The 11,713-nt window shown below is 41.0% G+C and overlaps 1 protein-coding gene across 2 annotated transcripts; it reads left to right on the top strand.

The window, feature by feature from the left end:
- Positions 1-1,698: 1,698 nt before the first annotated feature.
- LOC126981735 (cytochrome c oxidase subunit 7A, mitochondrial-like) lies at positions 1,699-10,219 on the top strand. Of its 2 annotated transcripts, XM_050833198.1 has the most exons (4): positions 1,850-1,864; positions 5,421-5,581; positions 8,183-8,281; positions 9,432-10,219. In XM_050833198.1, exons 2-4 carry the CDS (start codon positions 5,567-5,569, stop codon positions 9,573-9,575), a joined length of 258 nt encoding a protein of 85 aa, XP_050689155.1. In that variant the 5' UTR covers positions 1,850-1,864; positions 5,421-5,566; the 3' UTR covers positions 9,576-10,219. The 2 variants fall into 2 exon arrangements, with proteins under 2 accessions (XP_050689154.1, XP_050689155.1); XM_050833197.1 differs by lacking the exon at positions 5,421-5,581 and having other exon boundaries at positions 1,699-1,864.
- The last annotated feature ends 1,494 nt before the right edge of the window (positions 10,220-11,713 follow it).

Below are 11,713 nucleotides of genomic sequence, written 5' to 3'. Positions count from 1 at the left end.
CAGACCACAGCTCTGCAGTGACTGTTGTTGACTATAATACCCATGATGCCTAAAAATAATTAATTGATTATCAGATGAAGAACAATGATAATTATAATGAAGTAAATGGTCCCAGGCCTCCCTCAAGAAGAATAAGAGAAAGAAAATGAACAGGAAGAATGGACTATTTATTTGCTGTTCTGTGCTAGACACTTCCCTCCACCACCACATACAGCAGTGCTGCAGCACAACTCAACACCTCAGGGGAAGTAAATCTTCATGTGAAGGGCAATATCCATTTTCATCTTGAAATGCTTCCCACAAACATCACACTTGAACTCTCTCAGGCCAGAGTGTCTGAAGATGTGCTTTTTCATATCATAATTAAAACTGAACCTTCTTTCACACTGGACATTCATGGTTTCTCTCACCAGTGTGTGTAAGGATGTGTCTGTTGAGGGTACTCTTTATACTGAACTTCTTGCCACACTCATGGCATTCATGAGGTCTTTCACCAGTGTGTGAACAGGTGTGTACTTTGAGGTGACTCTTAAAACTGAACTTTTTGCCACATTCATGGCATTCATGTGGTCCTTCACCACTGTGTATAATAGTATGCATGTTGAGGCTACCCTTCTCACTGAACTTTTTGCTACACTCTTGGCATTCATGAGTTTTCACCAGTGTGTGTAAGAGTGTGTGCTTTGAGGAAACTCTCATGATTGAAGTTTTTGCCACATTCATGGCACCTCTCAGCTCTATATTGAGGCCAAATTTCATTGGGCACTGTCACATCTATAATCTTTGCTGTTTTTTCTTCCTTGTTCCAGATCACGATGTCAGGTTTTACAGCACCTTGATTGATTGATTGATTGATAGTTTATTGTTGCAAGTAAACAACAAAGGAGAAGGGAGGAGCATGCCATCCCAACCCCCAGGCAGTACAGAGTGTGATTATACAACTAACTTAAGGATACATGTGGAAGTAGTGGAAGTAGCACCAGGAAACTAAAAAGATACAATGGTAGGGGACAATTAAGTGCTAAAAAAATAAAGGCCTTGATTTAGTCAAGGGAGCAGACATAAGGGACTGAAAATATGAACTACAATCTAGTCCTTCTATGTATCTTCCTGTTGGAATTTCCTTGTCATAAAAGATGGTCTTGTGCTCCTATTATCAGTCTTTCTCCGTCATATCCTGGATCTCCATTCCTTATATCCATCTGAGTGACTCTTCTTGGTCAATGTGGCTTTTTTCCAGTTCTTTTGGGAATCGTCCTGCCCTTTTATGTTCTTCCCACCTCTCCATTCTGAGTTTCTCCTCCCTCTGACTGACTATACCTACGACCTACGCCATCGAGGTATACAAGCACGGATAACGTCGATGACTTTTATTTAATAATTTAGCAGCATTTAACTCATGTAACGGAAACCAATAATATAAATAATAACAAGAATAGCAGGAGCAAAAATAAATTACCCATTGGCAACGACATGAACTCGATCGGCAATAAACGAGAAGTAAAAAGAAAAGTATAATTTAACAGTGGAAACAAACAAAATGGGCAGAAAAGGTAGATACAAAAAGAAAAGTCCAGCAAAAGTGAAGAAAACAAAGGAAAAAAATAGAGAAGCAAAATTAGTGGAATGATCAGAAAAAAAAAGAGTTCAGTGCAGAGCGAAGTATATAAGTGTGTGCAGTGAAGTAACTTATAAGAGTGCGTAGTGAAGTATCTAATATAAGTGTGAAGAAGTATACCAAGGAGGACCTAGGAAGTGATACAAAAGAAGAAGAAGAAGAAGAAGCAGTAGTCTCGGCCATCTTGGATATCACAGAGAAGGGAGACACACACACACACACGCCGGCGCCATGAATTGCTCTCGTGTGAGTATACAAGGCACTTAATACACGACCTGAGCCCTTAAGTAAGCCTCCAGCATCACCTAGTCACATGAGCACCACAAAGAACCCCGGAAAAAGGGCCCCAGAGGGTGATATGGGCGGGTGGAGGGGCGATGATGCAATGTTTTCCCGATCAGCTGACTGGGTACAGGGGTCGCCGGGTGGCCTATTTTGACCTTTCCCGGGCCATGGCTGCGGGCTGGGCCGAGGTTGTGGCGCAGTTAGATACTTTGAACACTCACGCTGCTATGGGGTTATTAATAAAGGCGGCGAGGGTGTTATATAGACTCCCAGAATGTTGAAATATGTACCCTAATCACCTAACGTTTCAAGGGTTAGGCGAAAATTAAAAGGTTGTGTTGCCGTCATTATTGTATCCCAGGCTGCAGTTATGAATGGCTCCCAAGTGTGAATTAGGGGAGCTAAGGTGATTCACAGGCTCCCAGAAAGTTGGAGTATAATTCCCCGCCGCTTCAAAGATTAGGCCAAAAATTATAATGCGTTGGTCTCATTATTACATTCCAGGCCGGGGTTATGATGGTTTGGGAGTGTGAATTAAGGCAGCCAAGGTGTTATAAAGGCTCCCAGAAAGTTGAAATATGTAATCCCCTGCCACTTTAAAGGAGAGGCCAAAATTGAAAGGTGACATTATGGGCAATATTACATCCTAGGCCGGGGTTATGATATATTTTTTATTCTTTAGACACGCTGTTTTGGGGTATAATTATAGGCAGACAGGGTATTATAAAGGCTTGCAGAAGGTTGAAGTGCATCCTCACTGCTTTGAAGGATATACCAATATTAAAAGTATATCCTCTGGCGGCGGCCCAGCCGGAGTTACAAGAAATACCTCCTCGCAGAAAAAAATCGCACATACATGGGGAGAGGGGGTCCAGGGTTATGTAAACTTCGGTTGGAGTAGTTTAAATACGCTCCCCTGGCCCCCCACCCAAAACCCTTGATTTCCTATGGGTGTCCAAGTTGAAGCTCTCTGCGAGCTATTTTGCGGCTACGGTGGCAGGTCCACAAAAGACATTGAAACGTCAATCATTTAGTTATTTCTGGAGAAAAATTATCGGTAAAATTATAGTGTTTGCCCATACAATCACCCCCCAAACAAGCCTGGGGACCTGGTAGGAATGCGGGGTTTCGGGTGGGGGACATGAAATCCGTCGCATTCGCGTATTTTTTAAGTGGGGGGGGGGGATAAAAACTCCCTAGATCTAGGGAAATTCCCTAAATATAGGGAATTTTCCTCCCACCACCACTAAAATAAGCGTTTGCGACGAATTTAGTGTTTCCCATAAGAAAACCACGCACTCAGTGGATCCCCAAGCTTGTTATGGGAGAGAAGCGTAGTGAACCCACCAAACGATGCTCACCTCACCATCTGGTGTGGCACCGGCGGCCATCTGTGCTCACATAAACCGCCTTCACCACACTCATGCCCTCTCACTAGTAGGTTGTCACCTCATCGCAAGGTTTCTGTCCTCCAAGTAGAGTCCGTGGCACCAAACACAGTGTATCTTCATTGTTTATCACTGACACAAGTAAAAGCACCGGCTAGCCGGGATCCATCCAACACCGCACCTTTAACACTACTGCGGCTTGTGTAGGAAGTGCAGGCTCTCGAACCTCTTGCCCGAGCTGTTCGAACACGTGAATCCTTACTGACCGGATTTTGAATCTGCTTCACGGGCTCGTATTCCCAGTATACAAGGTGATTGTGGATATTGACTCCGCGCCTCCAGAATACGATAATACGCCTCCATATATCATAGTAAAAAAAGAAAAAGTACTTACAAGTAAAGAAGCCGAATTAATCCCCTTCCCCCAATGATCTTGGGGGACCTGCGTGAACTTGGGGTATTTGGGTGGGGGAGCATATTTAAACTACTCCAACCGAACTTTACGACCCCCCTGCTAACCAAGGGGGGGCTGTGCCCCCCCCTGGACCCCCCCCCTCTTACAGGTGCGTGTTCTAAAAAAAATAATAACCACGCGTGGTGGACCTGGTCTCACATGGGTGGGCTAATGGCTAACTAAGCGTACCATCGCTAACCATGCATAACATTGGTAATAGTGTTAGGTAAAGGTGTGTGTTCTAAAAAAAAAATAACCACGCGTGTTGGACCTGGTCTCACCTAGCATATCATTGCCAACCGGATCGTTGGCAACGCTGCTCATATTGCAATGGCATCGCCATGTAAACACATCGTCCGTATGTATAATATGCCCTTAAGTACAATATGGAGGCGTAATATCGTATTTTCGAGGTGCGGAGTGATTTTCAATAATTACCTTGCGTGGTTTCCGTACGTTGTAAAAAACCCCGGAATGTATGAAATTTCCCTACATCTAAGTAATTGTAAGGAATTTCCCTACATCTAGGGTATTTTTCAACCCCTCATAACTCAAAAACTATGCATTTGCGACGCATTTCATGTTTACCACCGCATTCCCCGAAGTCTCAATGGCCCCCTAGCCAATTTTGGTTGCGAGGGGTGAGTATGGGCAAACACTAGAATAATACCAAATTATCTTCATGATAAACAGCATCATATTTTGTCCAGAAATAAGCAGTCAGCATCTCAAAATTAGTAGGCTACACTTTTGTGAATATTCCCCGACATGTTGTTTTGGGTGTGTAAATTAAGGCTATAAACACTATAAACACTCGCCTGCGCCAGAACGGGCTGGGCCGACCATCAGGCCCCACCTGGAAGAAGCCTTGGGCCGACCATCAGGCCCCACCGGGAAGATGCCTACCGGCGCAATAGGCAACAACGTTAAAAAAAAAAAAAAAAAAAAAAAAAAAAAAAAAAAAGGGCAGCAAGGGTGTTATAAATGCTTCCAGAAGGTTGAAATATGCAACCTCCCACGCCTTGAAGGATAGGCAAAGAATGTGACACGGTCAGTATATATTACATCCCATGCTGAGGTTATGATGTATGCTATTTTGAGGATATAAATTACATCAGCAAGAGTGTTTTTATTAATATTTATCAGAAAGGGTAACTATATTATGATGCGTTATAATATTGAGAAAACGTTCCATTAATCAAGTGTTAGGATAATTTAAACTGTTTGGAATTAACAAACATAGAGTATCTGATCTGACCTAAATCTTTCTTGTTAGTTACTTTTTCTGTTGGTAGGTGTGTTGCATAAATCATTAGATGGCTGTAAAACTCAGTCTTGCCTCATATTGTTTTCTAGGTTTTAGTCATCAGTGAACATTAGTCTGTATGTGAGGGTAATGTTATTTATTTATTTATTTTTTTGTTCAGTATATTTGAGTTTATTATTACCTATTAATATCTTATCATTGTACTAATGTAGTAGAAAAGATTTTTAGTTGGGACTTATCAACATACATAAATACAGTTTATCAATATTATTAATTACAGTTAGAATTCATTTAATATGTTTTCTATTTGGTGTATAGGCAATGTACAAAATAAGTCCTGTGAATATTTTTTATTATGTTAAGTTCAGGTTAGTCTTAATTTATTCACTTTTCTTTACCTGTCTTAAGGGCACTGAAGCCTTACAGGGATGTTACTCAGGTGGCAGGTGTTCCTCAGGCCACCTGAGGCAGCACCACTGCCTTACCTGCCTGCCAGGTTAACGAATGATACCTGTGAGTAGTACGGAGACTGACCTTAGCCCCCAGACCACCACATGGATGGCTTAGAGGTGACTTAAGAGGGAGACACAAAGAGGGCTGGTTATGGAATGCTTGCCAGTCTATAGTTTTGCACCATTCCAACTAACATTTGTATTTGGAAAATGAAATTAAAATTGTCTAGACCTGAGAGCAGACTGGTTGCAGATGGAGAGATGAAATTATAACCTTTTCCAGAGTAAGATGGAGGACTGTAACATGAGACAACGGTGGAAAACATTGGGAAAAATGTTACTTATTATTGACTAAGTGACTGATGTTAGTGATGACAAGAAATAATATTGGTGGAATAAAATTTGATTCATTTTAAAGCCACAAGACAGTATTCAGTACATTTTCCCTTGTTATAAGTATTAATTGGAATGGTGAATATGAAATGGCAAACATATCCTAATGGTGAGGTGTGAATAGTGAGGGAACTAGAGAAGGGTGAGGGAGGGTGTGTGTGTTTGATGATGTGATGACATGGGCGGCCATCTTGATGAGTGAGTCAGGGAAGCCGTGCCAGTAGAGACAATGCATAGAAGTCCTCTGCTCACACTGCTGGAGGCTTTGTTCTGCCATGCATGTGCACCAAAAGAAGAAAAAAAAAGAAGTGTTCAGAAGCTGTGTATATAAAACAGATAATTTATTTAAATTTATTGGACAACATTGGGAAAGCATAATCCTTATGTAGTGACAAAGAAGAAACAAAAGAAAGAAAAGCTGCAGGAGCAGTTCATTTATTGGCTTTTTTTATTCATCCTATTTCTCCCTTGGGCTGCCTCCTTTTCTGTAAAAAATTGGTACAGAAACTAAATATGTGCATGATTATTGGACCATGTACAATGTTTTATAATATATTTTTACAGTACGTATGAAATTTTCTCATCATTGTTATAACAAAGCAATGCTGAACAAAATGATGTTATTTGAGGACCTATTTTTTATAAAGGTTTATTGGACAGTGTTTAGAAGATATAATCTGAATCTACAGTTTTGAAAGGATGCAAATTAATCTGAAAATAATATAGAGCATTGAAGACAAAAAAAAAAAAAAAAAAATTGGTGTCCAGTTTGTTTATTTATTAATTTGTTTTATAATCACCTGCCAGCGACCCAGCAGAGGACATTGCATTGTTCATGTAAATAATTGTCTGTGGTTTGGCCATGTTGACACAAATAATCAGGTCCAATTGGTTAGTCAATTACCCTGCCAGCACACCTGTCTGGAGGCTTCCGGGGCACCTTACTTGCCCACACAAAAAGGAAAAATATGTTGAAAATATGAACTAATCTTGTATTAAAAAAACAAAACAAAAAAAAGGAACAGAAAAAATCATCCTCGGTATTGTTGTATTAGAATCAGTGACTCACTGATGAAGGTGATGTATATATATATCATGCTTGTTTTTTTTCTTATAATTTACAGCTGTTGTATAAATTACCTGCTTCTGTGGCTATTGATATTTTGGGGGTGGGGGTTGGTGGCGTGTGTGTGTGTGTGTGTGTGTGTGTGTGTGTGTGTGTTGCATTATACAGCTGTACATACAGTCACCTGAAAGCTTACACTCTAATGATATTTACCTTTATATTTGATGTATGTTGAGCTGCAGTAATAATCTTTCCTCTGGCTGGGGTATTTTTTTTTATTGTGTGTAGAGGGACAACACAGCCAGGAAGCTAAAACAGAAATTGGCATGGATCAGTGTCTGCATGTATAAATTGGACCACACACAGGAAAAGAAAACCATCCAAAATAAGTCTACAAAAAAAATCACACATACACACCCCGCTCTGGTAGCTACACTGCTCTGGTAGCTCAGTTGGTTAGAGCGCTGAGCTGCAAGGCTTCACGGCCAAACAGCGGCGGTTCGAGCCTCGCTCAGGCCGGATTCTTTCCGTTGACTAGGAGTGGTTACTGTCCACCCTTGAGGAAGGGGGATGGGGTGTGTGGTGTGTTAGGTCCTGGCAGTACCCAGAGATCGACAAATGAGCACTTGCTCACGTCGTGAGGGTACCTGCTGGCGAAAGTGAGTCCAACTCGTGATCAGGCTGTGGTGAATTACACACACACACATACAAAAAAAAGGAAAAAGAATAAATGATCCTTTGAATAATCTAAATGCAGAGATAATTAGAGCCAAGAACATCCACAAATTCAAAACAAAATTAGACAAAAAGGGCAATATGTACTCAGCTCAATTCCTTTTTACTACAACTTGGTAAATACACACAAAATACATAATCTCTCCTTTGTTCCATCGCCTGTCAAAAACAATGATAATCGTATGGCAACAACTTAATTCTCTTACCTCCAACCTGCTTCTTGTGACAGCATTAAGTGGATAACTGTGTCATTGTCTTACCAATGTAATTGTCAGTCATTTAATAGTTGTTGAAGAAAATATATATTTGATTACTTTATTTATCTCTTGTGAGTGAAGGGAGCATGACACTAGAACATGTTGTAATGAGTCTTAAAGTAAAAAACCTGACCTAAATTCTTGCCATATTGTGATTTTTGTTTTTGTCAGAATCGCTGGAACGAGGTAGTGAAGAAAAATTGCATGTGTACTTGACAAAAACAACTCCGATCTTACCCTCTTCTCTGTCTCCCCCGCCCCCTACAGGCCCTCATCCGCACCCTGACCACCACCACCACCCGCAGAGCCACCAAGGAGGTGCACCCTGGCTACTCCAAGCTGCGGGTTAAGATGGCAGAGTTCCAGGTGAGTTGTGTGATTACCTGTGGAGTCTCATGTAAGGGGGTAATAGAAGTAGTAGTAGTTATATCAGTAACTGTCAGTAAAGGTGGCCTAGTACAAGGTATGTGGTGACCATCATGGTTAGCTGTGTAGTGGCTTTGCAATCTTAAAAATAGGCTAAGTAACTCAATGTATGAATTAATTGCTAAGAGTGAAGGTAAAGTTCGGGGTATACGTTATAGCTGTGTGTGGCCTCGGTGCTCATATCCGTTGCCTTGCCCCTTGAGTCTGTGGTGAGTGAGAACCAATTACCTCGGGACACAAGGCCAGTGTGACATTTGGGTTACCAAAGTATATCTTTCCCAGGTTTCCCCAGGTACCCATTTATCAATAAACTCAAAAGGTTGGATGAACAACTGGGTGAGCTGCACGCTGACTGGCCAGGCTGGGATTTGAACCTAGGCCCCCTTGCAGCTAGGCACACCCATTGCACCACGGAGGCTAAGAGTAAATTGCTAAATAAATGCAAAAAGTGATTGTCTGTTTACAGTTTACCTAAACTTGTGTTTCTGGAAAGGTTGTGTAAATTAAGTTTAACCCGAGCATGATGAGTAATGGTAATAGGTGCAGCTGTGTGAGGTGGATACTCAAAACATACTTTTGTGTAGTCAATGAAACAATTTGTGAGTAAAGCAGTTAAAAAAGAAATGAAGCACTTCTTGCCAGGGCTTGGTTCTTTCAAAGTAGTTTACTCCTAAATGAGTTCCATTGACTTATATTGCTGTTGCTATTACCAGGACAGGATGCATCTCTTGGTGGAGCAACAGTACTGTATGACGCACACCCAAACAGTGATGCAACATTCACGTAAAGGTGGTGAACTCAATCTGTGGGTGATGTGCACTGGTTTGAATTCATGAAAAGTGTAAACGGACTAAAAAAAGTTAAGAATATGTAAATAGGTTAGGTAATAACACCCCTCCAGCATCATAATCATTAGCCTCTCACCCAGTTTTCACCCCCTTACCATCCAGCCATCATTACTCTATCACCACCTGACCTCACCTGTCCCTCTGCACATCATTGTTACCATCACCATTCAACACATCATCCATCGCTGTCATCACCTCTCCACCATCACCCCCTCCCCCATCACCTGTCTCTCTCTCTACAGGTGGATAACGGGCAGCCAATTCACCTGAAGGGTGGCGTCATTGACAACGTCCTCTTCATCTCCACCGTCGGCCTCACTGCTGTTGGCCTGGGAATGTGTCTCCAGTTCTTCTATTCCATGGCCTTCCCCCCCAAGAAGCAATAGATTCTGACCCTCTTCGTTCCCCCACCAAACCATTCCCCAAGCAGTTAAAGCCTATATGTTCATCCCCAGCAGTGAATTCTTCCCTCTTACATCCCCTACAGTCCACCCATACATTCCCCATTTCCCCAAGAAGCAATAGATTCTGTCCCTCTTCCTTCCCACGAAACCATTTCCCAAACAGGCTGTTCCCTAAAGAAGCAGTGAATTCCACTCTATTCCTTCCCCATTTACCTGATACAATAGATTCTGCCTTCATCCTGACTCACTTTTATCATTGAACCAAAATCAACTCCAGTCCACCAGAATGACCCCACCAAAATCAGCTCCACGAGTCTATTAATCTCTCTATAAAAAAGCCGCGTCTCCTAAAAGAAAGTCTGTACATCACCCCATTAACCTCACCCTCCTCCCGTCCCATCTCATGTCAGGCTGCCCACCATCATTCCTCATACCCAGAGTGATGGAAGTGTGGAATGTCACGTCTCTTATCTTTCCCCCACCCACACACACAGAGAGGATTGTAACGTTCGTACTGTACATAATGTTTTTAGGTGCCGTGTATTAATTTATGATTCTGCTGTGACCAACGGACGGATCAGTGTAATAAAGTTGGCCAACAATAAAAAGATCTACAGAAAGTAAGATTGCGTTGGTTTGTTTGTCATTGTTTGTGTTTCTGCAGGTGACTGTTAGGGTTGTAAGAAAGTGGTACCTCTCTCTATGATACTCCCAAGCCCTACCTTACTAAAAGATGCCACTTTTTACCAACACAAAAACCAGCTGCAACGTCTAAACTGTTTACTGTCTTCATTAAATTCCACATACGTACTTCACTTCTAATGGGCTATACGTATTCATCTTTACCAGGTGTTCCACCGACTACATCTTTGTGCCCTAAAAGCTTGAATTATTCTTTTATCATAAATTACCTGTGTTTCTCTGGGACTTGTAACTATTACACTTCAATACAATAAGTGACACTGTTGTTCATAAAAATGTAGCTGATCATTCTTGTTGTTTTGTTTGTTTGTAAATGAGAGAAAATAAATGCCGTCCGGAAGCCTATCCTCATCAAAAATTGTTCTTGCATGAAAGTCTTGCAAAATTAAGCAGAAATGGACTTTTAAAAAAAATTATATTTACATTATACAATATTTGCTGAATATCTACATAGGGTGTATCAGTCTCGCTTTCGATGAAATTTATCAAGAAACAATTTAGGGCATTGAGCAACTCGACAGACACCGTCACAACATTTACAGCATTTACCTATTTTATCTCATTTACAAATAAATTAAACAACCTAACATCACCAAAACCGATCCAGGATTCAGGACGTTTCAAAGGCGTTAATGTTATAATTGTATTTTGTAAAGAATCCTTATTACCAAAAACTAACTAAAATTATGAGTATTCTTTTTCTTGAACAGAACATTGACTAAACAACAGAACAATAATATACAAATACGTATAATCACCGTTGCCAGATTGTCGTTCTCAGAGCATAGTAACCAGTTTCTGATGCCTAACTATTGCCAAGAAACATCAGGATCTAACTCTTTTAATGATAACTATAAATGAGTTTTGTTATTGGAGCCCAGAAGACAGTTTTGGGGTAGAAAGTTGGGAAATATAAGCGGTTGAGTACGACAATCTGGCAACAGTCTGTGGCCCGAGACAGTAGCTCACGGCATTTTGCGAGTATTAGATACCTTAAATAGCATATTTTTAAAACACAAAGCAGGTGATGTCACTTATTGTGAATTCGTGACTTTTCATATATATCTATTTGTGTATATTTCATGGACGCAAAACTTACATTACTATAGTCTGTTCACTTAAGCTAGATTCTTGGCGCCTAGGCAGGTTGGTAAGCTTGCAGCTGATTGGCTGCTCCGCTCTCCCGCTAACACTCATGTCGGACCACGTCTTGCATGCTCGAGTGAGACATGTTTCTTTATTATATGCCATAGCTCACCTCATATACGAGCTAGCCAATTTTGGTTGACACCATCAGACTCAGCAGTGACTGTAGAATCAAGATGTATTGTAAAAACTCGACAAAACAAATAAGAAAATGGTATTACGATGAGTTGAACAGTGAAGATGTTAAAAAAATGTTTATAACATGTTTTAAT

The sequence above is a fragment of the Eriocheir sinensis genome, chromosome 49, assembly GCF_024679095.1.
Source record: "Eriocheir sinensis breed Jianghai 21 chromosome 49, ASM2467909v1, whole genome shotgun sequence".
Classification (NCBI taxonomy): Eukaryota; Metazoa; Arthropoda; class Malacostraca; order Decapoda; family Varunidae; genus Eriocheir; species Eriocheir sinensis.
Note: the sequence above shows the minus strand (reverse complement) of the source record. Positions and strands in the feature narration are given on the sequence as shown.

What these genes read in the sequence shown, in the direction of transcription:
- LOC126981735 (XM_050833197.1), top strand. An exon ending in TTAAGATGGCAGAGTTCCAG is followed by an intron (nt 8,282 to 9,431) that starts GTGAGTTGTGTG and finishes CTCTCTCTACAG; the next exon opens with GTGGATAACGGGCAGCCAAT.